Source organism: Oryctolagus cuniculus, chromosome 4 (genome assembly GCF_051225735.1).
Source record: "Oryctolagus cuniculus isolate XC-2025 breed Fujian yellow rabbit chromosome 4, ASM5122573v1, whole genome shotgun sequence".
NCBI lineage: Eukaryota > Metazoa > Chordata > Mammalia > Lagomorpha > Leporidae > Oryctolagus > Oryctolagus cuniculus.
Genome location: NC_142870.1, coordinates 6,582,518 through 6,609,906, shown reverse-complemented (window position 1 = coordinate 6,609,906; position 27,389 = coordinate 6,582,518). Strand labels below are relative to the sequence as shown.

Genomic DNA, 27,389 nt, shown 5'->3' with positions numbered 1-27,389 from the left:
CATAGCAGAGAGCTGGCCTGGAAGAGGGGCAACCGGGACAGAATCCGGCGCCCCGACCGGGACTAGAACCCAGTGTGCCGGCACTGCAAGGCAGAGGATTAGCCTAGTGAGCCGCAGCGCCGGGCTCCTTTCCTTTTTTTTTTTTTTAAATACCAATACACTTCTCTTGTAACTCCATTTTCTACCAGCTTTCTGAAGTACTCATCTATAACCTAAGCAGAGAGTCTTGAACTTGAACAGTCAGTGCTCTGACAATCTCTGGTCTTGAACAAGGAGCCACGGTTCCTGAACCCACACTGTGATGAGCCATGAATGCCCACTCATTCCTCTAATGCTTGTACCAGCTCTGACTGCTCCAGCGGCATAACCTCTGCGGAGGCCAGCTGTCCCTGCCCACTGCACAAGGGCACAGGCCAGGGAGCAAGGGCAGGCAGCCAGCAGTGAACAGCTCTCAGGTCTCTGTCTTGATTTCCCTGCGAATGCGAATCATCAAGCTGTTGGCTTTCTGGCCTCGTGAAAATGCACAAACCGGGCTTCTGGAAGTCTGGCTACAAACACATTGCTTGAGCCACTCGATGGACGTGTCACGTGACTCTAATGTGTCCCCTCTGCTAGCCTCCAAAGAACAGCACGAGAAGGAGCACACGGCAGGAGGGAACTGCTCTCACCGCTCTGGGAGAAGCTGTCACCACGCAGAGGGACTGAAGATCCTTTCCAAAGACAAGCCAAGAAAGATAACTGAGGACTTCAGAAAGGGCCAAGGAGAAACCGGAGCAGGCTACGTAACAGGAAGGAGCCCAGGACGATTGACCGATGGGAGCTCCTAGCGCCGGCACCTTTGGCACACCAAAGCGCATCCCCGAGCACAGGTCACGCGCTTTAATCCCCGCGACGCTGCGAAGCAGCAGCCGTTCTCAGCATGGAATCTGCGCTGCCGAGGGGAAACGGAGGCTGGGGAGTGGCCGAAAGCACTTTGGTGGGGTGGGGTGGGACGGCGATCTGCGCCCTCCCAAGAAACTGGGTCCTCGGGAGGGAACTGGGAGGAACACGGCAGTCCTTCTCTCACTGTCCCAAAGGAAAGGAGGCGAGCAGGTGCTCGCTTTCTCCAATTTTATTACTCTCTTTAAGGAATGCATTGTATGCGTGGAGAAGAGACCACACAAATCCAGAAAGAATTCAATATTAACAGCCTTTGATGGTGTCGTGTCAATTACCTTAACTCTCCTTTCTAAGCCTTTTCTAAACGTCTCTGGTAGCTGTTTCTGAAATGGGAGGAAGAAAAAGGAAGTAGTCATTGCTCAGTTTGAACAACTGGTAGACCGTCCGACAGCCACTCGGACATGGGCCCTGGCTTCACCGCAGGTTAAGAGAAAAGAGAAGGGGAAGAGAGGGGAGGCGAGGAGAGGTTACAAAACCCAGCCTTCAGCGAGGGAGGGCCTGTTGCCAGAGAGGATGCCGACGCAGCAGGCCTCCCTCGGCACCCAAGGGGAGTCCACCGGGGCCCAGGCTGGCATCTCACAGCTGTGATCCAGGCTGCTCTGGAATCAGCGCAGGCCCAGGAGATCGGGGAAGTCATTATACAAGCTGCAGGAGGAAGCCCCTACACAGAGCATGCCGGGAGGGGCCACAGCACAAGGTCACAGCACAAGGACAAGATGGACAAGCGGCGAGGAAGGACGCAGTCGGCATTCAAACAGGGGCACTGAGTGTTAGGCGGTGTCTTCCAAAAGAGACGAAGAGGGATGCAAACCAACGCGTGGCTGCAGGGAGCACCTCTGAGAAACTGCATTTCCTTCAATGCAGTGACCACAACGTCAGGAGAGCTGCTGATAGGACAGGACGTAACCACGGGTGACAGCCTCTCAGGGCCAACCCTGTCCCCGCTCCCCGCCTGGTGTCACCAACACTCAGGCAGTATGTGCACCAGACAGAAGATCTCCACCCGACACAGACATCCCGGCCACGCGGCGCCCACACCCCCTCCAAGCTCCACCAGGACGTGGCTTCAGCGTGGGGCCATCTGGGTTCTGATGACGCTGGGCCCCCGCAGAGGCCTAAGTGCTGAGTGTAAACACGGCTCCCAGGTGCCCGCCAGGGCTGCAGGGCACCGGCTCTCAGGTGCTGTGTATTTTGTTTGGTTTATTGTTCACTGTTATTGTTTGTAGACTTGATATATTTTTCCCCTTACAAAGGGGCCAGTGAGTAAGGACACATCCTGTAGATGGGTAATTGATGACTCCCTATTGTCCGGTGTTTGTGCCCTGTGCTTTTATTTGCTTTGGTTCCAAGGGCCCAAACAATGCATTCCTTAGAATTCCATAATGGGTGTAAACTCAGCACAGAGAAGAATCTGGGAGCTCAAACTTTGCACCCAAATCTGATGATCTCTTCTTAACCAAAGAGAGCAAAGGCCCCAGGCAGGCTTTTGTGATGGCATTGGGGTGCCACCCCCCAGATTACAGTGCCTGGGTTCCAGTTCTGCTCTGCTCCAGAGTCCAGTTTCCTGCTTACGTGCAGGGAGGCAGCCATGATGGCTCAAGTAGTTGGGTCCCCATCATCCATGGATTGGGCTCTTGGCTCCTGGCATCAAAGTGGCCCAGCCCTAGTAGTTGTGGGCATTTGAGGAGTGAACAAGTGAATGATGGAAGATAGGAAGATTTCTTTCTCTCTCCCTCTCTCTCTCATATACATTTTAAAAAGTAAAATCTAAAGTGGCCCCTGAACTACATAACCACAGAAAACATTCTACAGCTGAGCTTCCGAGAGACGCATTGGGCTCACACGCCATTTCCCACGACTGGGAGGGGACTGTGGTGCTCAGAGGAGCCACAGCGTGACTCCCAGCCACGTCCAGTCTGGTCTCCGCACATCTCCTTAGGGACCGGCCAGCAGAGACCACCACGGGAGAGACCAAGGCACCAACAGCATTCCTTTAGAAACGCCATGCCTCCACCTGTGTCTAGAAAATCCGCAATGACAGTCGCATTCCCCACGGAGGGGAGAGAACGCACACCCAGCCCGGCACGCACCCGCGGAGAGGAAGTTTCCCTGGGAGCCCTTCCGGCCGGCTGCGCCTCTGTGCGTGCTGCTATCTGGGCAGGAAGTGTCTGTCTACAGACCCCTTATCCTCCAGGTAACTGCTGCTGCAGCATTTGACTGTTTACCAAGGCAGTAAACATGTGATCTAAAAAAAGATGTTTTCCACCTCCAGAGGACAAGGCTTTAAAAAACACATCACACGTGCCCTTCGTCTGTATCCAGGTTCTTAGCCAGACGGGCTGCGTGGGCTCACGACTCTGGCACTGCTTTCCGGCAGGCCTGAAGGAGTCCCCTTGGTGGGCCACAAGAAACCAAGAGGGGGTTTCTTGGCTGCAAAGTGACCCTCGCAAAATGATTTTTCTTGATTTCTTCTGAGCTTGGCACATGCTCCTAAGTGCACACCCTTTGGCTTATCCACAACGTAAAACTCACAAGTCTGTGTGCGTTATAACTCCAATTGGTGGAGCAGAGACCCCAGAGTCACATGGACCCCCAGAGTCAGCTTCAGTTGACCCTGAGCAACACTCTTATGCTTTTTGTTTTTTTGCAGGCACAGTGGACAGTGAGAGAGAGAGACAGAGTGAGGGAGAGAGACAGAGAGAAAGGTCTTCCTTTGCCGTTGGTTCACCCTCCAATGGCCACCGCGGCTGGCGCGCTGCGACCGCCGCACCACGCTGATCCGATGGCAGGAGCCAGGTACTTATCCTGGTCTCCCATGGGGTGCAGGGCCCAAGCACTTGGGCCATCCTCCACTGCACTCCCTGGCCACAGCAGAGAGCTGGACTGGAAGAGGGGCAACCGGGACAGAATCCGGCGCCCCGACCCAGACTAGAACCCGGTGTGCCGGTGCCGCAAGGTGGAGGATTAGCCTAATGAGCCACGGCGCCGGCCCACTCTTATGCTTTCTATGCAGATAAATATATACACCTGATTCTGTCAGGGCCCACAAGACAAAGCCAAATGACACAACTTGAAAGGGGGTGTGGGAGGGCTCTGCACTGGCACAGGCCACGCCTCCTGGGCAGTCTTCTCTCTCTTTACTCCTGATTTGAAGCTTGCAAGCTTGCACTGCCCCGGACATCTGGGGCTGAGAGGAGAGACCAGACACTGGGGAGAAGCGGCCTGCAATGCCTGCCAACAGATTCAAGAAGAGCCCAGGGCGTCACCCCGAGGGGCTCCGCCAGGCCACCCCCCCTTTCTCAGGACTCTTCTCCTTCAGGTTTTTCAAACTTCCTGCTGGGTTGTTCACGATCGCAAGGAGGGATGAGGAGGAGAGGGAGAAGTGCAACCGCCCTTGGCAGGCTCTGCATCCCTGCACTCAACCAGCTGCGGGTAGAAAATAATCAAAAAAAAAAAAGCGTCTGTACTGAACACGGGCAGACCCTTTATTGTCCTCACACCCCGAACAGTGTAGCATGGAGCACTTTGCACAGCATTTGCCCTGAGTTAGGGACGACAAGTAATCCAGAGACGACTAAAGCACGCCGAGGATGCGCGCAGGTTCTGTGCATTGACCACGCCATTCTGCATAAGGACTTGAGCATCCTGGTGTCTGGGTGTCCACAGCGTCCTGGTGTCCACAGTGAGGACTGCATGGGGAGCCCAGAGGGGCACAGCCCCAAGTGTCCCCTCCCAGACCCACCACACAGAGGAGGGCCGGACAACCTAGCATCCAGCAGGGCTGCAAGTCACCTCCAGGGCAGATACAGGAGCTCACCAGTGCTGCTAGAGGTTTTTCATGCATAACACAGAGAACAGAACAGACCCCAAACGGGCTACACCTGAGTTTACAAATTGCTGTGGAAATTGACAAAAAAGCAGCAGCGCAAAGCTTTTATGGATCTCCTGGTCTTAGCCCACAGAGGAGGATTTGTTTGGCTGGAATGAAGAGGAACATTGGGTAACAGTTGCTAAGTTGCAGGCATACACTAAGACCAGTTCTGGGCTCTTCTTTCTCCACCACCCAGGGAAGCAGGGACTGGCAAAGAAAGGGAAGTGGACCACCCAGGGTCTGAACCCAAGCCACAGGCAGCTGGCTCCTCCCCACTTCCTAAGTCCAGCCAAGGCCCTGCCCCTAACTCCCCGCAGGGGTCCTGGAATGCCAGAGAGAACCAGATAGTGCAGACCAGTTGCACTGTCCCAGGAAGGAAGTCCGGCCAGTCGGGACTGCACCTGCGCAGGTCGGCAGCCCCAGACCAGCGCTCAGCCCATCGTCCCCCAGGCTGGCCCCCAGCCCTGTCCCTGTATCTCTGCCTCGAGTCCCTTGCATGAGAGATAAGCCCAGTGCTCTCCCACAGGGGCTACTTCCAGGGTGCTGCAAAGACATGGAATATGGTGGACAGCGCCTTCCTCCATCCTTAGGTTCCAGTGCTCCTGGGGGCATCAGGCAACACACACAGACAATTTGAATGCCAAAAGGGCAGAGCAATATCCAACCACAAACATTATTATTATTATTATTATTATTAATTCAGTTTGGAACAACATCTTGGGAAATCTCCCTCAAATTGAGACACGGAGAAACTGTGTTGACAAATGCTTAAGTTCTGTTTCTGCAGCTTCTCCTTCCTCAAAGGTGCGTGTCACATGCACCCTGCTCAACTCTGGGAAAAAAAAAAAAAAAAGCCCAGAGGGAGTGGGACCCAGGGTGGGGAGGGGAGGCAGCCTTCCTTGGTGCTGGCTGAGCCATCTGTTAAGCGGAAAAGAACAGGGACCAGCGTGCGACGCGCTAGCCGCTACTATAATTTCAAGATGCCAAGAGAGCTGTGGAATCTTCCGGGTGGGCCGCTGCAAACCCGCACGTGTGAGGCGCAAGTGGGCGGGAGCTCTTTATCACGGACTCCAGAATTGGACGTGCATTGTTTTCGACACAAGTGTTTGAAGTAACAGCCCTGATGTTAATGTTATGATTGGATGCCGACGTGGCAATTTAAAAATAAATAATTTTGCTTGGCCTTCGCGATTTCTTTTCTAAACATCTCTCAGCACGGATCCGTGCCTGACGGCAGATAACCACTCTCCCAGCGCTGAATTCCCAGGGCGCCACGGCGGGATGTGGGGAGCCGGGGGGTGCACTCCAACCTGCAGTTTCATTCTGGAAGTCCGAGACCAGAGGGAGGAAGTGGACGCTTGGGATGAGGATGGAGACGGGTTCTGGAATCACTGCCCCTTGGATATTGCCAAATATGGAAAGAATTCTGGTCACCAAGCAAATACTCGTCGGGGCTCAGAAAACTTGTACAAAGGGAGGCTTAAAAGATAAACTAATTTTGGTGTAAAAATCTTGAAGTCTTGAAGGTTTTTCACAGTCTGCCTTTTCCATGAACTTTATTCAGAGTCCTTGGAGAGGTGCTGAAGTGTGAGCTTTGCATTTTCTCTCTTTTATTGTAACCAGCCCCTGGGAGAGCAACAGCTGCCTGTGGGTTTTCTGCATGAGAGGAAACCACATAAAGTAGCCAGTAACAATCCCTTCCACAGCCCAGTGACCGAACATGTCACTTTCCTCTGCACAGTAATTTAATACTGGGGGCTGCGGCAAACAGCAGGAGGAGATCCGGAGACAACAGAGACAGGGGCGATAGAGAGATCTCCGTGATGGGGCAGCCTGTGAGGTCTCCCTGGAGAAAAGCAACAGAACCCACGGGGCCGGTGGCGCCGTGGCTCACTTCATAATCCTCCGCCTGCGGAGCCGGCATCCCATATGGGCGCCAGGTTCTAGTCCCGGCTGCTCCTCTTCCAGTCCAGCTCTCTGCTGTGGCCCGGGAGGGCAGGGGAGGATGGTCCAAGTGCTTGGGCCCTGCACCCGCATGGGAGACCAGGAAGAGGCACCTGGCTCCCGGCTTCAGATCGGTGCAGCGCCAGCCATAGCGGTCATTTGGGGAGTGAACCAGCAGAAGGAAGACCTCTCTATCTCTCTCACTGTCTATAACTCTACCTGTCAAATAATTAAAAAAAGAAAGAAAGAAAAGCGACAGAACCCAGGCTGCTGGGAGCCCCACGAGAGACAAGAGAATTCAGCAGCGGCTGGCACGTAGCAAGCGGTCTCAGGATGACGTTCATCCGGGTGATAAACTCAGGATGCTAGGGCTACAAGTTTTAAATATTTTCCTATGCTTCCCTAAACATCAACAGAATTGCAATAATTCCTTCTACTTTACGCAGGAGAAATCTCTCCAAAGAGCTGAGACTTCTATTTGAAATCTTCCCTGTGTTTATATTCCTCTGATACCTTAACTTCCTCTTTATGATTTCAAAGAATTTTAGTCAAACTTTCTTTCTGCAATAAGTAGTCACTGAACCCTACACGTGGCCAGTCCCTGCTGAGGACAGGCAAAATATCCCCCAACGCAGATCCTGTGATGTCGAGGCTGTGCATCAGGGGTCATCCTCACAGACAAACACGAGCAATGCTGGGGAGGGAGAAACGGACAGGGTGAGGACTGACCCAAAACTTTCTAACACACCTGAGCCAAGTTCAAACAGGGAAACATGGGAAGTAAGCATCAAAGTGTGCGAATGAAAGTACAAGTCAAAACGAGACAATCTGGGAGTGACAGTGCGCCACTAGTGCAAACAGTTTCACAGTTTCCAAAAAAATAGAATGAAATCCTAAAATTAAGGAAATGCAAATAAACATGGTGTTCCATTCTCGCCTTTCTGAATGGCGATGTTCAAAGACCAAGATGCTCAGAGTTGCTGGAGTGCACTGGGAGTGGCCCAAAATGTGGCTCAAAGATCGGGTACAACTCAAGAGACAGAGGTAAGTTGGCATTTATATTTGAAATTGGAAAATATTGAAATTTTGTGGGCCGGCGCCACGGCTCATTAGACTAGTCCTCTGCCTGCGGCGCCAGCACTCTGGGTTCTAGTCCCGGTTAGGGAGCCGGTTCTGTCCCGGTTGCTCCTCTTCCAGTCCGCTCTCTGCTCTGGCCCAGGAGGGCAGTGGAGGAGGGCCCAGGTGCTTGGGCCCTGTACCCATATGGGAGACCAGGATGGGGGGGCACCTGGCTCCTGGCTTCTGACCGACGCAGTGCGCTGGACATAGCAGCCATTTGGGGAGTGAGCCAATGGAAGGAAAACCTTTCTCTCTGTCTCTCTCTCTCACTGTCTAACTCTGCCTGTCAAAAAAATAAATAATAAATTTTGTGAAGAATTTAAATATTAAGTGTACTCGTGGGCCCAATAATTCCTTTTCAAAGAACCAACACTCATGAAGTGAGTTTTAGAAACATAAAGAGTGTACATTGCAATGTAGCTAGCAGAAATGGACTGCAGCTCTCTCCCTACACTAGGACAAGGGTTACAAAAATTGCAATGCTTATTTTAGATGGAATATAATCCAGCACAAACATTCTGCTTCCTAAATACTTTAGTCACATGGCCCAGTATCTGTTAAACAATGTGAACTGAGATAAGCAAGGTGGACAGGTGGACGCAAGGATGGGCAGACACATTCAGTGGGAAGACACAGCCCAGCCAGTGCCGCGGCTCACTAGGCTAATCCTCTGCCTGCGGCACCGGCACCCCGGGTTCTAGTCCCGGTCAGGGTGCCGGATTCTGTCCTGGTGGCTCCTCTTCCAGTCCAGCTCTCTGCTGTGGCTCGGGAGTGCAGTGTAGGATGGCCCAAGTGCTTGGGCCCTGCACCTCCATGGGAGACCAGGAGAAGCACCTGGCTCCTGCCTTCAGATCAGCGCAGTGCGCCGGCTGCAGTGGCCATTGGGGGGGGTGAACCAACGAAAAAAGGAAGAGCTTTCTCTCTGTCTCTCTCTCTCTCTCTCACTGTCCACTCTGCCTGTCAAAAAATTTTTAAAAATTAAAAAATTTTAAAAAGTAAAAAAAGACACAGCCCAACAGAGCCTGTGCCCAGCTGGTTGGGATGTGGAGCGATTTATGTTGGCTTTGTAGGGCGCGTTTGTTTGTAGTCTGTACAGAGCGATGAGATGCATTCTCCACAGTCCAGGAGAACAGAGGACCCTGGAGGCACCGGAGTCCCAGCCTAACCAGCAGCAAGACGCAGGCGGCGGCCTCTGCACTTCTGCACAGCCAGAGACAGAAGCCTGGGCCCTCGGGACAGGTCGGTGCCAAGCTCTGGGCAGCACTGCGGACCGCGACCCCTGGACGCACTGCCTGCCTGTGGGGTTGGTGCCTGCCCAGCGCCACCTCAATGACAGGACCCCTGCCAGTGCCCTCCTCTGACCACCCCGCCTCCCTGCTACCCAGGCCCAGGCGTGGCCTGCCCTGTGTGTGGGCGCCGAGCCCCTGGGAAAGCATCGGGGCAGAGTCAGAGGCTGCGGCCTTCCCAGCCAAAGCAAGGCCAAGGAAACCCAGAGAGAATGACGAGCAGGAGACAAAAGACGATGTAATGCATTAGGCAAAGTCACATCAGTCGGGGGCGCCTCATGGCACCTCGGAGACGTGATTGACAGACATCAGCTTGCACTGCACTGGGCAGCTGTTACTGCCCCATTCTACAGGTGGGCAAACTGAGGTCAGACAAATTGGAGACCTTGCTCAGGGTCATCAGATTAATAAGGATTCGAACACAGGTGTGCACGGGACCACACAAAGAGGAACTCTCTCACAAGGTGATGTGGAATCCCTGGGCTGAGGAGCTGTCCCCCTCGACTCCTCCACTCTGTCCTGACAAGCAGGGGGGACGGCTCCCACGCAGCACCTAAGGGTGCTGGGAGCTCGCAAGAAAAGATGCTGCCATGGCAGAGGGTGCCACCAAAGGAGGCAAGGCCTGCACACTGGCCCCAAAGGAGTGCCTTCACGGAGATTCCTCTCTCCCAGGTCTGACTCCCCAGGGCTCCTGCCCTGTGACTCAGAGACAGCCGCTATCGAATCAATGCCGAGTTCCCCAGGTGCCGGCCACTGAGTGGTCTCCACTGCCACACAGCAGACCCGACCCTCAAGTTCAAATGCAGAGGTGGTGTTTTCCCGAAGACAGCAGACACGGTTGTCTAATTTGTTTTTATGTGTGCTTTCTTGAGAGCTGGTGACCCAAACACAGCCATGGCTTCTCTGGTGGCCTTTTGAGTAATTGTTTCGTTGGAGAATCATTGTTACATTTCTGTTCTACTGAATGGTCTTTGTTACACACACACACACACACACACGGAGCGAGGAAGCAGGTGTGTGTCAGCCATCGCACGCAGCCTGGCTCCAAGGGCAGCCTGTGCCAGTCACGTGCACAGAGCGCCTCTCAATCCACTTTTAGGCCAGGACAACAGTTCAGGGTCTGCTCCAGGATATGGCACTCATGAAACACCTGCGGTTCCTTCTACTGTCACAGCACCCCAACCCTAAAGTCACAGGAATGCAACGAGCCATAGTCCACTGCAGCCAGTGGGGGAATGAAAAACCTGTGTGTGTAGCTATCAAACCCACTCGTCACAGCCACCAAGACCCGGGACGAGGTTGGCTTCATCTCAGTGCCACTCCTTCCACACAACGACAGATACTCGGTGGGTGCCGCTATGGGCACAGCACAATACACCGGGCGAAAACGCCATGGTTTTAACTTCATAAAATCCATTTCCTATCACTGAGTGTTTCAGTTACCATCAAACCCTCCAACCTCTTGAAGTGAGTTGTTGAAACAGCAGGAGTGCGCCCTGAAACCTTGCTCAAGCCTGGCCAGGAACCTGTGTGTCCTGCCTGATGCTTCCAATGCCTTCCCCAACACAGCCCTGTGCTGCCTGCCCTCTGCCCACCCCTCCATGCCGGACTGCCACACAAGGAAAACCCCTTTAAGCTCTAGATCAGGGCTTGCGACTTGGGGTGCCTAGACCCCTCAAGCGGGATCCAGGGATAGAACTGCATTTCCCTTCTTTGACGCATTTAAAAAGCATCATTCTGCTTTTGTGAGATCTCCCTCATGGTAAAGGGTGTTCGATAAAGGACGGGAAAGCCTTTAGGGGGCTGGCTTGTAACTCAGAACTGAAGTGGAATCGAGTTGCAAGGATCTCAGAGGTTCCCGGTGCTGTTTTGTGGGGAGGCTGGGGTAGGGGTGGCGGGAAGCACCTGTCTGTAGGGTCAGGAGGCACAGAGGCCGGGGGACGCACCCAGACTGACCCGGGAAGTGTCTGCGGACACGGCGACAGCCGTCAGTCGTCTTCAGAAGTGTTCACCTCGTCTTAAAATCCAGACGCTTAGAGATAACTGCACGCACGCGGTCGCACGAGCTCCCAAAAGTCCTTGCCTGCTTCCAACTGAAACATTCAGTCCCCAGCTACAAATTGCCAAGGGAGCGTGCTGGTGAGACTCACAAAGGCTGGGCAAGCATATTTGGTTTTTTGTAATGTCTCTTGGGGTCTCAGAAATAATCATGCAAAAAAAAAACAAAAAACCAACAATCCCACTCAGAAGATGAGTGACATCAGCTTCAGGCTGGTGGATGCCTACCTGATTAACTGATTCTTTTTATTGAAATAACAACAACAACAACAAAAACCAGAGTGCATGAAGACTGGCCGTGGCCTGTGTGAGGGACTTTTTCCTAATTCCACCGGACAGCCGTCATTTTCCCTGGGCTAATTTGAGCTCTGCACTAACATAATTAAAACTGGAGTCAACAGACTCAAGACCTCCCTGTTTCACTCTATAAACAAGGCTGTAAAATCATCCCATTCCCTTACCCAGGAAAACGAAGAAGGCTATTTTATTTCAATAGAAGAGTTTTTAAGAACCTCCTTGAAGTCATTTTAAAGTTTCCCTTTCGATATACACAATGTACATACAACACAATGAAACAAAACCTGAAATCAACAGAGTATCCTAGACAAGTGTAAGTTGTTCCTCGATTCAGAAAAACCACAAAAGGTTCAAACATTAAAAATAACATAACATATCTTCATTACTGCATCTTTCAAATGAAGCAGGACGATACCTTTCTCGGTTTTACAAAGTGATCTTTCCTTCTAGAGGACGATCTTCTGTCTCAAATCTGAACGCGTTGACGGGAAGGGGCATGAGAGACTACGCATTAGCTATTCAAGATGTACAAAGAGTATTTGACTCGATTGTTATGAAATGTGAACAAAAGGCTGAGAATACAAGCAAACAGAGTGGCACCTGGGTTAGAAAATCAAGTCATGTCTATTCGCGTGGCTGAACCTGGAGCACAGCAAACCTCCAATTTTAAAATTTCTTTCTATGCTGCTTGTTACATTTCAACAGACTCCAACCCATGAAGCCAAAGAAAGAAACCCTGTAGAGGAGGGAAGTCGCCGGTACGTGAATTTTTCAATATATTATTGAACACGGCTTGGGAAATACACACAGAACAGAACTTGTGACAACTCAGGCTACACAGGGTGCGTTAATCAAATCTCTTCGACAAACATTTCCAGTAGCGAAAACGGCAAAGCGAGGAGGATTTAGGGGAACGCCTTGGTGCGCTGCTGGGCAAACTTCCATTTTCCTGAACTTTCCAGCTAACATCCTTGATGAAAACACAACCAATGCCTCCCAGCTTTAAGCAGCAGAAGTAAAGCCAAGTAAAGCCGTGCCACAAACACAGCCGTCTCCCTCCTTCCAGTACCTGTTTTTGCAGCTGATTTTGCTCATTCCTACAAATGTCCCCGGGGCGTGGTGGCTTTGAAGTGATTGTCCCCAGACCCACCGCCTCACAGGCCCTATCCCACAGACTCACACAAAACATGGTCATTCCCAAGAGCGAGGCCAAGCTGGACTCCCACAGGTATGGCTCTCCTTCCGTGTTCATCTCTACGTGACACCTTCTAGAAACATGTTCAAGAAAACACAGCCAACCAAACCCACTAGAACACACGGCCACTGCTTTCCAATCCCCCGAACCCAACAGCACCCAGAAGAAATCTTACTCAGCGTGTACGGAGGAGTAGGTATTTTATTAACAACAAACACGCAACCAAACAAACAAAATTACCCCCATCGGAGTTACGAGAATGCCAGTCCTCAACATGGCAGTCCCCCGAGTCAAGCCGACATTTGCACGTCCCGTCACCGGCAGCCACCTGCCCAGGATCCTCTACAGCCCCGGTGGCGGGCTGGCTGGCAGCCCTGGGGCTAACAGTCGGCACACAGCGTCCGCAGGGCCACCCTGGACAAGCCCACCTTTTCCTCTGCCCCTGCCCTCCAACTTCTGTGCGCCCATGGCCTTGAACAGGACCCACATCCAGGCACCGCGAGGGCTAGTTCGAGAATCTGAAAATCCAGGAGCGCTCCGAAAAACCTTCGCAGAAGCAATCCACGGCACTCACCGGTGAATTTAGAAACCCCAATTTTTTTCTGAGTTTGAAGTTTTTAAGCCCTGCGGATGGTTGGAGTAGGAAAAAGGAAATTTACTAGGCAGTGCAAAGGAAATCTTGTCCTCTATTGTGGTAGGGGGGGTGTTGCCCAACCCTAACTTATCTGCCTTGATAAAGGAAACCAGAGAAAAGCGTACCAAGAACAAGATTTTGTCAAACGAAAAGGAACCCTTTCCTTACCTTAATAGTGCTGGCCATAATGCAATCAAGTTTATTGATCGTTTATAAATGTTAATAATAATTATTGCTTCTCTCTGACCAGAAAGTAGTTTTGATGAGGTTGCTAAGAGCGGATGAGATTGTGCTAAGCCTGGGAAATGAAGTCAGCCAATGGCAGGAAGAGGTTTCTATTGGTCCTGGCCGCCCAGCCCCAAGAAACAGGATATTTGGGAGTGGAGAGATAAGAGACCCTGAAAACAATGTTGTTTTTCTTGATGATATACAGCCAGGAGGATTTTTTTTAATTTAAAAAAAAAAGTCACCCAATGCCTGGGACTGGGGCTGGGGCTGGGGCAGCAGGTGTGAGCGTGTGGCTGTGGGTGTCATGTGGTGCCGACACCCAGGCGGGATGCAGGTGTGGTGGGACGCACTCCGCAGGGCCTCCCAGGGCCCGCTGGCTCCCGGGGGGCTGGCGTGGGGGGCCGCCTTCAGCCCGGGGGGCAGCCTGCTCAGCCTGCTCCTCCCCGGGGCTGCCAGTGCCACTCGGCAGGGCGGAGGACCAGAGCTGCCTTTCCCATGCGAGAAACTCTCCAGGTGGGACTGACTTCACTCTACCAGGTGACTGAGTTGAATTCTAGACACTCACTGGCTGCTGCTGAACAACCTTCCTGTAGTCAACATCGCCAAAGAATGTTCTAGAACAGTTTCATTTTCTCCTTCTAAACTCATGAAGGTGTCATTTGGTCCATAACAAACAAGTGCAAAGTCTCTAGAATTGAAGTTACAAAAAAAAATTTTAAATTAAACCTACCAAAGACTGTTTTCAGATATTTACACAAAATCCAAATAATTTTTAGGATGCCGTGAGCCAGTGCCACCCTGCCAGCCAGCCACGCTGTGGACAGCACATGCTGGTAGAGCTCTCGGCCACCTGGAGGTGCCACGGAAGATCCTGTTCAGTGCTGAAGACCCAAGCTGTAAGTTCAGGGCCACAGGCCTGTTTTCCATTGGAAGGAAGTCCAGCTAACACAAGGCCTGGACGTTCCTTAGAGCACTTCAGGCCCTTAATTACTCATTTTCAGGAAATTACTTGCTCTTCGGAGGAAACAACATTTTGCTTTGAATCGAGCTGTGCAAAAGCTGGGCCAGTACAGAGGTGTGGTCTCAGCAGAGACCCTCGAAACACAATGGAACAGACCCTGAGTCACGGGCAGGTCTCGGACTCAGAGGAGGACGTCCAGTGAGCTGATTCATTCAGCCTCTGCGGCTGCCCAGCCCAGGGTGCCCTGTGTCCTGCCACAGCCCGGATCCATCCCCTGTGCTCAGATATGAGGAGGAGAGGGAGGAGGAGAGAAGGCAGAGCGGAAGACAGAGGGCGAGAGGAGGAGGAAGAGGAGGAAGAGGAGGAGGAGGAGGAAGAGAAGGGAGAAGGGAGGCAGAGGCAGAAGGAGGGGGAAGGGGAGAGGGAGAAAGGGAGAGAGAGGGGAGGGGAGGGGGGAGACGGTGAGGGAGGAGGAGGGGGAATGGGAGAGGACAAGGGAGAAGAGAGAGGGAGGGAGCAGGAGAGAGGGGAGGGGAGGGGCGAGCCGGTGAGGGAGAAGGACAGGGCAGGGGCAGGGACAACACCAGGAGAGGGAGAGCGAGACACACACTGTAGGAAACCCCTCTCTGTGTACAACTCAGACCCTCCACGTGGAGAGGATGTTGATTTCCGCTCTTTTCATCTCGGAACAATGAGCAAGATGGCAGGCTGATTAACACTGCTCCCTACAATTTCAAAGTCCTCAGCTGTTTTCTCTGGACTCAGGAGGGCCGAGGAGCAGCCCCGCTCAGCTCCCAGGCTCCTTGCTCTGTGTTCTCTCCCAAGGGGAGCAAGCCCGTGGGGGCGTGAGGGGGGCTGAAGCCCCCAGGGAGCAGCGCGCTATTGTGGATTAACTGGGCTTGAAATAAGGAGACCTCTTGGCTAGCAAAACAGCTCCCGGAGACAATGCTGCACCTTCCGCCTCCTTGGGGTCTCCTGGCTTCCAAGCCAGCCCCTCTGTGTTCTCTGTCCAATGTATTTGTGGGGGTCCCATGCTGCCGTGATGAGCTCCCCTTAAATCCTGGCCTCTTGCCTAATTCAAACCAAACAGCAAACAGTAATTTTTCACCCTGTTTTGAAATAATTTCCACCTTACAGAAAAGTTACGATAGATTACACAGAGCTCCTAACACCCTCGCCCAGTTACTACCGCTGTTGGTGAGCTCCACCGTCTGCACTGCATTGTCTGTCTCTGTTTCATGTGTTATTTGTGTATCGTGCTTATGTGTGTGTGTTTGTGTGTCTGTATACTTTAATAAATAACAATATTTTTATTAGGCACTAATTTCTTTGCTTGGATATTTACAATGCAAAAATCAGATACTAATATTTCATTTATTACCTAAAGATTCTCTCCAAGTTTCATTGTGTCTAATTTTGAAAATGCATAAAAATATAAAAAGTCACCTACCAAAAAGTTAATTCGGGGATAATGAGTTCCAGAATTTGAAAACCACAAATGTTCTGAGTACAAAGTGGTTTGATTCCTACCACCTTACAAGAAAACTCCGATGACAATGGGGTAGCAGTAGCCGAGTATGGCAGTCTCTGAATATTGAGTAAAAAGCTTTTTTAAAAAAAAAAACACACAGCTTTGATTGGCTATTCATAGCATATCTGGTCATTGGAATCCAGAAGTGTGAAGCCACCCCCCACACATTACCCTGGGGAAATCATCTAAAGACACAGAAATCATTCCATCCCTCCTCCAGCTCTCCCCCAGTCTGGACCATTCAACATCCCAGCCCTGGACCATCCAGCAGCTCTGGGGTGCACTGCCTGTCCTATCTGGCACTAAGGGGCAATCTGACGGATGGCCTCAAGCTGGGGACCGTCCTACCAAGAGCCCATCAGGACAGAGTCCCTGAGGTTCAGGAAACACTGCACGGGTCCAGGGTGGCCTGCCCCATAGCCCTGGGTAAGCCCAGCACAAGTCCACCTTGCAGTCACCCATCACGTACCTGTTGCCCAGCAACCACCAAAACCCTTCATTATCCTGTTCATATTTTGCTCCCAGTAAAAGAGAGTGCCAATTAGCTCAGAGGTACAAGCCAACGGTAAAGGAAGCACTATCATCTGTGCGTCCGGACCTGTGTCTCCTTGGATCTCACGCCAGCTGCTCCATGTGGCACCTGCGGGGGAAGCTGAGGACTCACAGCCCTTGGATGGAGGGGGGGGGGGGCGGGCAAGACAGCCCTGAAAATGACACCAGCATGGCAAACCGCACGCTGAGACACCCCTTCCCCGGAGCCAGGGGCACGATCCACTCAGCACCGACGACTCCGCAGTAAGCCCCACATGACGCCACTCCCACATCATCAGCAGCAGGGGAGACTGGGTGAGTACTCAGACACTGCTCGCAGGTGCCGCCTGGCAAGTCAAACATCCCACTGCAAACACCGTTGGGTAAAACTGAAATGACAAAGTGGAAGTGACAGCAGGTACACGTCCCAGCACTCATGGAAGAAACACCTGGCTTCCCCTCACCTTTGTTTCACCTGTGTTTGCAGTAGTTACAATAAACACAGATCGCAGTTTCAAGGGATGTAAGTCAGATGGAATGTTCTGGATTTTTGTAAATATCTGAACACAGGCCAGTTCTACACAGCAGACACATATTATCTACAGCTGTCAAGCCTCTCGGGCGTGCATGCCAAAACACACGGTCTTTTTTACATGTCTATAGCAGGGGCAGAGTAGCTCCTGTGGGTTAATTTTAGTAAGGAAACCCAGGAGGCTCTTATGTGTTTTGTGCCCATCATCTATCCAACGTGGATCCATCCAGCGAATATTAATGGCGTGCTGTTTCCGTGCCCGGAACTCCAGTAGGCACGCAGGAAGCCCGGATGACAGGACGCTGTCCCGTCAGCCAGCGCCTTAGCATTCGGGAAGCTTCTGTCTCTCTCCTGGAATTCCCCATGCACGGAGCTGGAGAGCCCGGAACGGGCCGTGAAACGGAGGCTTTGTAAGGGCAAAACAATAGGACAAAAGCACCGCACACTGTCCCCAAGATGACACATGCATCTTAAGTGCATGCTGTTTGGACTGCTCATGAGGGCCCTGTGAGTAGGGTGTCCCAGGGGACACGCCTGAGATTGCAGATAAGAGGCTGGCATCTGGAGCCGCCGCAGTGGAAAAGTACATCCCTGGTGGAACTTTTCCATCCGCGTCGCTGAGAGGCTTGGCCTGGGGCCGGCTCTCCGTTTGCAGCGCGTTTTGTGTCTCCAGCTCCACTCCATCAGGTGAAAGAGTGTGCAAGTGTGTGTGCTTGTGTGTGTTCGCCTTTGTGTGTGTGTGTGTGTGTGTGAACTGCACTTACATGTGTGTCCATCTGCATGTGTGTGAGTGTATTTGTGTACGAATGTGTTTATGTGCAACTATGTATGTGTGAATCCTTATGAGTTTACACGTGTGCATTTGTGTGTGTGTGCGAATGTGTGAACATGTGTTTGCCATAGCCTCGAGTGGCACATGAAGAAATAATCCTATTGCGATTTACATAGCTATTGTTTCAACACTGTCTCTAAGTGGGTTGTGTATTCTTCAGCCTGTTGGCGGACTTGGATTCGCCTAAGCCAAGGAAACTGTTATCACATACTAAATCCTCAACTTCTCAACAGCACGTTGCAATTTCCTTCGTGTCGAAGCCGCAGCTCAGTCCTGTTGGCTCCAGTGGAGCAATGATTTCAATGAACACCGTTTCATAAGCTGCCCGTACATTCTCAAGTTCGTGCTAACCATGCTCTTACTCAACTCCGTACGCCCCTAAAAAGGCAGGAACACCAAGCACCACGATCAGGACCCTAAATGTGCCCATTTATTTTTCACGTTAAAAACAGAAGAGGAGGGCAGTTACCTTAGCTCAGTAATTTAATTGGAAGGGATTTTAGAATTTCCTGTCTCAATTATCATGCTTCTGCCTGCAATTCGTGACTCATTAAATGTCTTTCAAAGTCTTCACCCCTAAACTGGGTGTACCAGGGGTCTTCAAAGAATTTGCTGAAAAAAATGCTCAGTATGAAAAAACACTTTGTGCATTAATTTAAAATATTTTCACATCAAAAACGAAAACATAGCCCTTCATTCCAATTTCCATGAACTTTCCAAGGTCTCCTCGCATCTGAGCACAGATGGTACAGTCGTCAGAGTGCACTGGCCGCCGTGCACTGGCTTGGACCTGACTTGACGGCACACGAAGGCGGTGACCACGCAGCCTAGAGGCTGCTGTGCCCAGTTCCATCTCAGATCCAGGGTAGTCCTCACAGGCACTGCCCTGAGCTGTCATCCTTGGCCACCCTAAGAATGTGCCCTGGCTGCTGAAATGAACTTCAGTGTTGATCATGAGTCAGATTTTTGAATGATTTTTCTTTTAAGTCTCACTTCCAAGGTACTGGACATCATTTATTTCTTTATAAATTCTTTTTTTATTATTATTTTATTTTTTGACAGGCAGAGTGGACAGTGAGAGAGAGAGACAGAGAGAGAAAGGACTTCCTTTGCCATTGGTTCACCCTCCAATGGCCGCCGTGGCCGGCGCACTGTGGCCGGTGCACTGCACTGATCCGATGGCTGGAGCCAAGTATCTATGCTGGTCTCCCATGGGGTGCAGGGCCCAAGCACCTGGGCCATCCTCCACTGCACTCCCTGGCCACAGCAGAGAGCTGGCCTGGAAGAGGGGCAACCGGGACAGAATCTGGCACCCCGACCGGGACTAGAACCCGGTGTGCCGGCGCCACAAGGTGGAGGATTAGCCTAGTGAGCCGTGGCGCCGGCTTGGACATCATTTATTTCTGCCTCGATCTGTAATTTTTTATAAATTATTTTTAGAAGAAAATATGGATTTCTTCAAGCAAGGTAGCAAATGGCACCATAATGTCATTGCACTGATGGAAACTTAGAGAAGTTTGTATTCAATAATTGTTCCTGGTGCCTCTTAGAAACTGCTTTTAGTTTCACATGTGGGTGGCTTTTATTTCAACATCACTCAATTGGATTACTTATTTGCTAATTTATTTCTGTCATAAATGGAATCAGAAATGAAGCCAGAGCACAGAATTTTGTCATCAATTCATTTGCATTTACCTGAGTGTCCCTAGGCTGCCTCCTGCACCCATGCTCAAAGCCAGGTGCATCAGACTCCCCAGGGACACTGGGCACCTGTGTTGCCACAGGACCTGCTGTGTGGCACCCTCTGTACACTGTAACTCTTGCTACAAAGTATCACCTCCCACTGCAAGTCAGAGCAGATCCCTTCTTTTCTAATGCACCACGTCCAATGTTTGACTCCTGCTGAAATGCGCTGAATTGAACCGAAGCTGTTACGTCACTGAATACGTCATCCAACCAGATCCCAAAGGCAGATCTTGGGAACGGCTGCAGCAATGACTGAAAAGATTCTCTCGGAACCTGCTGGCGAGGATGATCCAGAAGAACAACCAGTCTTCCTGCTGTGCTGTCACTGTTCCTTTACTTACAGCTACAAAAATAATCCAAGAATGTTAGGAAGCCACCACCTACTGCCCAGGGAACCATACAGCTTTGCTTGTCAGCCGGAACCAGACAGGAGCCTGGCTGGGAGCTTCCCTTTGAACTGCTTGGGTTGCTGTCACTAGAGGGCGCTCACTGTCCCTGTAACGGGCCCTCACTCACGACTTCCAAGCCCTTGAATTGAGAGTTGCCCTACAAGGCTCTCTCACTCTTATCCATTAAAATGAAACCCAACATTCTTAATGCAGGAAATATTTCTGAATAATTCCAACTGTTCTTTATTACAGAACATAAGAAAATACACGTCTCAGGAGCCATGATATCTTACAAAGATCTGCCTGATTTTCCTGGGAAAGGTTTGGTGTAGGAAATGTGGAATTGTTCTACATCGCTATCAATACATTTGAACCTTGAAACCTAGTCTACTACTTTGCAGTAACTGCAGATGGTTCCGTATGTTCTCAGGGCGAACTGCATGGAATTAACAGCAGGAACTTGCAGCGTGCGTGGGCTTCCCCTGTGCACAGCCCTGGTATTGGGTGCTGGCACCTGGCCCAGACCGAGGTATCTGCAAATGCTCTCCAGCGAGGAGAGCCAGAGGAGGGGGCTTCCAAGTTTGGGAAAATGGAATTAAAATAAAAGTTTATGTAGGAACAACAATGAAAAAGCATTGTAAATCATGCATAGGGTTTTTTTAATAATACACTTTCCATAAACTTTTTGAAGGCTCCTCATATGTTAGCTATGAAAGATAACTTGTGGGACCTCCCTAGATTTCAAATCAGGGGCAGGGGCATTTTGGTCTTGCAATTGAAACACTCATCACAGAACCTGGGTTTCAGTCCCAGCTCTACACGTGATTCCAGCTTCCTGCTAATATGCACCCTGGGAGACAGCAGGGGATGGTTCAAGTGATGGGTCCCCAGCCCCACATGTGGGAGACCTGGATTGAACTCCTGACTGCCAGTTTCAGCTGCCGCAGGCATTTGGGAAGTGGAGCAGTTTAAGGGAGTTGTCTTTCTCCCCCCACCAAACTGCCTTTCATACAGAACAAACAAATAAATAAACAAGCATTTGATAAAAGGGTACCATTTTGAAATAGACTTGTAGAGCATCACTTAAAAGAATGGTATTAAATATGAGGGTACTTCCACAAGTCTGTGGGAAAATGGAATTAGAAATAAGCTTACTTTGGTATAAAAAAAAAACCTTGGAAATCCATGCATACAAGAGATTTTCAAGAAGGTCATGGGAAAATGTGTGCTATGAAAAAACTGCATGAGTTTCAAAATTCTGCACTGAAATAAACTTATCTTTTAATTCCATTTACCACAGACTTCTGGAAGGACCCTCCTATGTGAAATATGGTAAGCTTTAAAAGTAAATATGGGTTTTTTAAAAATAAGCTTATATAATTTTTACAGACTTTCAGGTCATTAAAATGCTAACCACCTAATCAACACACAGCTCTTAACAATCACTGCAAACAAGGTAACCAATTTTGCAACTTGCTTCTTTCTGTCCTCACTTTAAAAGATCTTTAGTATTTCCTTTATTTCCTTCCCAAGTCGGTTCATCTACCTAGGAATCTCGGGAGGCCAGTGGGTGACAACCGGCTTGGGCATGCTCAGGCTGTGCCAGGCTGGCTGTGGTGGGTACAGCTCTGACTGCCGGCTGATGCCTGAGCCACCAGAGACTCTGGTTCCACGTGGTTTCCTCGCGGACTGCCACGGGGGCAGCAGAGGGCTCCTGAGCCATGTTGCAGGACACAAACATGACTTTGCAGTCAGGTGGAGTGCAGGGAGACTTACGCCATTTATGCAAAATGGAATTTCTTTTGGTTCCTCCCCCAAAATGAAATCCACGTGTACTTTTTTCATACTATGCATTTTCCATCAACTTTTTGATAACCTCTTATATGCATAGATTTCCACGGTTCCTGCACCCATATAAACTTATCTTTTCACTCCATTTGCCATGAGCGTTTCCAAGTGTCCTGGTGGGCGGGGCTTGGGTGCACCTGCACCGGGGGTCCTGGCCGTGATGCACCTGGCTGGTGGAAGCGGAAGACGACGGGAGGCTCAGCAGGGCAGCATCCGCTGTCCCCACCACTAAGTACTCACTGTGTGGGAGGCAGGGGCACGGGGTGCAGCCTACCCTCCCTGTCACAGGGGACAGTGGCAGGAAGGCAGAACAGCAGGAGGGGAGCCTTCATGGCGGTCCTCGAAGAGGAGGAGTCCACTGCCCCCTCCTCACCCAGGTCCTCGACTCATGGTGGCGAGACACTTGCCTGGCTTCACCCACGCCTGCTCAGGGACTCCATGAGTCACTGAACTCCTTTCTGCGGAATTTCCATTTAATTTTATTTTATTTTTATGATATTCTGCTATTTGTCTCTCTTAGCACTGCTGCAAAAAGTGACTCATACATACAGGATTGAGAAAGGAAAAAAATCACAGTGCTTTTTTTTTTTTTAAAGATTTACTTATTTATTTGAGAGGCAGAGTCAGAGAGAGAGGGAGAGACAGAGATAGAGGTCTTCCATTTGCTGGTTCACTCCCCAGATGGCTGAAACAGCTGGAGCTGGGCTGATCCAAAGCCAGGAGCCAGAGTTTCTTCCAAGTCTCCCACATGGGTTCAGGAGCTCAAGCACTTGGGCCATCTTCCACTGCTTTCCCAGGCAACAACAGAGAGCTGGATGGGAAGTGGAGCAGCCCGGACTTGAACTTGCACCCATATGGGATGCTGGCCCCACAGGTGGAGGTCGAATCCACTATGCCACAGCGACAGCCCTGAATTTCCATTTTACATCAATGAGCACTTTGCAGGTAAGGTCAAGGGAGGGACTGCCAAGGGCTGAGCACCTTTCTCAGTGCCACCACTTCCCACTCCGCAGGTACACACAGTCCCAGTGATGGCTCCCCACAAGCACCTGCTGAATGAATGAATGTGTGAATGAGTGGATGCCCAAGGAGCCCTGGGGGCACTAGGGAAGGACAGTCCCCGGCTGTGCCAGTGGCTGGGTCAGGAGAGGACCGTCCAGGGCCAAGTTTGACTTGAACTTGGAATTCCCCAGGGAGGGGTGAGGTGCACCCCTCGGTGAGAAGAGGTCCTTGTGACAGGCCCAGCCACGGTCCTACACCTGCCAGCTGTGCCTCACCTGAGGGGGCGTGGCCTGTTTCCTCAATTCTGAAAAGACCTTGCCTAGCATCCGGGCTGTTTGGTTTCTGACCACCTGCCGTCCAATCCCCAAGATCTTCACCATAACTAAGACAGACAGTACTCATGGGCGGCCATGTCTCCTGCATTACCCACACACGTGTGCACAGGACACACAACAGATAAGTAGATGAGAGAGCGAGCCAGCCAGAGGAAGAGGCTGTCGGCCTGACCGCCATGCCCTGTCTCCCAGGAGCCTGCCAGCTCTCTCCCAAGCGTCCAGCTACAGGCTTGGGCCATGAGCAATTTCCCCAGACGAAGGCCCTGGGAAGTGAGGAAGGTAAACCTTCCAACCCCATACACTCCCACCTCGGTAACTGACCAACATGTTGTACCTGGCAGGTAGCCGACGTCCAGTTACATACTGAATGAGGGCATGAAGGTACAATCCCTGCTTTAGCTGCAATGTGCGAGTTTAGAGCAGATTTGTCCGCATCTCAGCATAAAACAGTAGCTCCCACTTGCATGCAGCTGAGCCCTGGTGACATTCCAAAGCAGCTCTGGCTAAAATGATTTCTGGTGAAACGACTTTGGCAGGGAGGCTGGTGTCAGCGCCTTCGCTAGAAGCCATCCGAATAGGAGGCCCATTGCACTTCTGAACACCTATTCTGGACCCAATGAACTTCTTGTCACAATGGCAACGCTGCTTCCCAATATGATGCAGAAAGATTTCCCATCACACACGCCCTCCTACAAGGCAACAGTGATTTCACTCCCCTCAAAAGGTGGCACGCAAGTGCCTGCTCCTAGACTCCTCGTGGGCCTGTGACAATGGCAGCAGCTCAGCCGCCTGTGTTCCAAGGCTACCTCATACAGGTGACACAGCTTCCACCTGGTTTCCTTGGGAGCAGCCACTCATGAGCCACAGCCACCATGCTGGGAGGAAGCTCAGGCCACACAGAGGCCACGTGTCGGGATTCCAGTCCCCAGATGTACAAGTGGAGAAACGTGCGAGATGACTCGGACCCCAACCACTGAGAGCATATGAGACCCTGAAGCCAGCCAGTGAAGCAGGGGACTGTGAGGGGTCCCAAGCCACTACATGTTGGAGTGACTCCCTAGGCAGAAACAGGCAACGGGAATGCCACAGACAGATGCCTTTTGGAAGACTGTCACAGCAGAAAATCACCCACCCACTCGTCTGTTCACCACCCACTCGGCAGCAGTGAATCAGAAGTGGAGCATCCGGGACACCCAGCAGCGCTTGTATGGGATGCTGGTGTTGCAGGTGGCGGCTTAACCGCTGCACCACAGCACTCACCCCATTCTCTCTCCTGCTCTACCACCTCCTCTTTCTGCTCATCAGATATATGTGCGTCCTGGGGTCACTTGACCTCTTCTCCGCCCCTGACTTTGGTCCCCAGTCCATATCCAATGTCAATACCTCCCCAGACTCCTATCTCTGCCCATCAAGCTCAGCCGCCTTTTCTCAAAGAGACATGGGAAAGCGTCCATCTCGCCCTCTGCTCCTTCAACAGATATGGAAGGGTAGTAACGGAAGCAGAGGGAGACGATGAGCATTCATTTCCTGAAGGCACTGAAGACAAGCCCCAGTGCTGGGAACGCGGCTGTTAGGATTTTCTCTGAAACTCTAGCGCCTGGAAACCGGGGGCTTTGTCCCCTGCACGGGCTCTGAAGCCTCCAGCTCGCAGCGGGGGCTTCCCGTGCTCAGTCCTGACTGTAATAAGAGCCGTCTGGAAGATCCCCACAGGTGGCCTGGCTGACCAATGGCAGAGAGCTCCACCATGGGCTGGAGCAACCTGCCCAGGACACAGAGTGGGGCTGTGAGGTGGAAGCGGGGCGTGGTGGGGGTGGGGTGGGGGTGGGCGTGTCTCTGCTTCTCAGCTCCAGTCCTGGGCACCCCTTTCCCAGGGAGAGCAGGTGACAGTTGCCGGGAGGGGATTCTCTGCAAACACTGATGAGTGACACCTCTATAAGGAGGCAGTTGGCATCTCTAAATTCCCAAATCAAATTCTCGCAGATGTAAAATTCCCATCCCAGTGGTGGCGGGACCCACATCTCGACTCCCAGACCAGGCTCCAACCTGCGGCATGGGACCCCATGCCTGCCCCAGCTGCTCATCAGGACTGGAAGGCATGAACACGTCTCACCCCTCACTCCCCTTTTACGGAGTTCTTGCACCAGGGAGCTCTTTTCATGTTACTATTTTCTTTAATAGCCAGAAAACTGGGGAGCTCACCCAGAAATCTGCCAACTGCCTTTGGTGACCCTGGACCTGCGTGGTCCTAACCTCTGCTTTGGAGTTGAAGTTTTTCTGTACCTTTGGGGTAGGCGGCCCTTTGTCCATCACAGAGCGAGGAGACCACAAACAATGGGGCCACACAGGCTCAGGCTTCTCCGTCGGTTACCGCAAACCAAAACCAGATGTGACGCGGCGGCGGCTACCTTGTGGTGCCCGGGGAAGCGGTGGCTAATCTGGATCATTCTTAATAACTCAGAGCTGCCACCTTTTAACCACAGTGCACCCTGAAATCCACCTCCCCTGACTCCACACAGATTTTCTACAATAAGGGCCGGGAATAAAAGCCCCCCCTACATAACCGAGCTGCTGCCACCTGAATGGCCTTCCTTCTAGCATCTTCTTATCCTAAAAACCAGACGTGGTGGGGCAGGAATTATACCAGAAGTGGGATCTGCCTGTCACGACCTTTTCCCCAAACACAGGACACACAGCACTCCTGGATGATGGCTGCGTGCGAAGACACAAAGGGTTAACAGGAAGAGAGCCCCCCAGAAAAGCGTTTCCCTAACCCCGACACCACTTTACCCCTCCATCATCTTCCTGAATTTAAAGGCAATGAACACAAGTGAGGCAGAAAAATCAACAGCTACAGCAATGACTCATGACCTCCCAAATGAATAAAGCAATCACTCTGCAGTCAACGTGAGCGTGCTATCAACGCTACATCTATGTGCTAAATCCACGCGGGACTGCTCTCACATAAAATCATACACCGAATATTCCACGTACTGCACAGCAGGTGCAAGGCAGCATGCAAATCCACAGCTGAGTGATTGTTCACCACCAGCAGTACAACAACCACACTATCATGCGACACATGGGACTGCCTTTCTTTACACTGAAACTAGATCTACATGTATGTGGAAATAAAAGATATCATCATATTATCATATATCATCAAACCCGAGGTTGTGCATGGCACGGTAGATGAAAAGCACACCTTGACTTGATGCATCACCAGCAAAGAAAAATAATTCCACCAACCAAAATTAGCCATGGAGCTTTCTTAACAATCAATTGTAATTTATTGTTAAATGTATTTATTCTCATTTGTAATTAAAAAGGCAGAGAGATAGAAACAGAGAAAGAGAGAGAGCTTTCATCTACTGGTTCACTCCCCAAATGCTGACAGTAGCTGAGGCTGGGCCAGACCGAAGCCAGGAAACTGGAAATCAATCCAGGTCTCTCCCATGGCTGGCAGGAACCCAAGAACTTGAGTCATCACCTGCTACCCACAGGCTGTGCATTAGAAAGAAACTGGGGTCAGAAAGAGAGGAGGACTCAAGACGAGGCACTCTAACAGGGAATGCACCGGCACCCGACAGATTCTGATTTTAGAGAACACGTATCTCAGATCTGCTGCAGGGTGGCACTGGGCACAGCAGTTAATAACTGCTTGGGAAGTCCCCGGGTCAGAGTGCCTGAGTTCAAGTCCTGGCTCTGTGCCCAACCCCAGGTCCCTGCTAATGTGCATCCTGGATGGTCAAGTAGTTGTGTTCCTGCCACCAATGTGGGAGCCCTGGACTGAGTTCCAGTCTCCAGCTTTGGCCTGGCCCTGCCCTGGCTCTTTGGGGCATCTGGGGAGAGAAACCATCTTATGGGGCACTTCTCTCTCTCTCTCTGTCTCTCTCTCTCTTTCTCTTTCTCGCCCTCTCTCCCTTTCAAATAAGTAAACACTACTTTTCTATAAAAAAGAGCTGATGTAACGTAGTATACTCAGGAAAGAAGAAGCCATAAAAACACTAAAATGTTATTTTAAATAGACTGCAGGGGTTCTCAACCTTGGTGCTACAGACACGTTAGGCTAGATGGTTCTTCGTAGCATAGGACTGCCTGATGTGATGTAGGA

The 27,389-nt window shown here is 51.2% G+C and overlaps 1 protein-coding gene across 12 annotated transcripts in view; it reads right to left on the bottom strand.

Moving 5' to 3' along the window:
- Positions 1–27,389, bottom strand: part of ERG (ETS transcription factor ERG) — a 273,981-nt gene that overhangs the window by 98,239 nt on the left and 148,353 nt on the right. For 3 of the 12 annotated variants that reach the window (XM_089330550.1, XM_089330554.1, XM_089330555.1), the window contains exon 1: positions 12,695–12,844. The exons of 5 other annotated variants lie outside the window; for them this stretch is intronic. In XM_089330550.1, the coding sequence (XP_089186676.1) occupies positions 12,695–12,766 (72 nt within the window). In that variant the 5' untranslated portion in view covers positions 12,767–12,844. Of the gene's footprint in view, positions 1–12,694; positions 12,845–12,949; positions 13,298–13,511; positions 13,701–27,389 lie in introns of those variants that run through there. 4 more of the 12 variants (XM_008274888.5, XM_070071818.2, XM_070071817.2 and 1 more) reach the window with 4 other exon arrangements.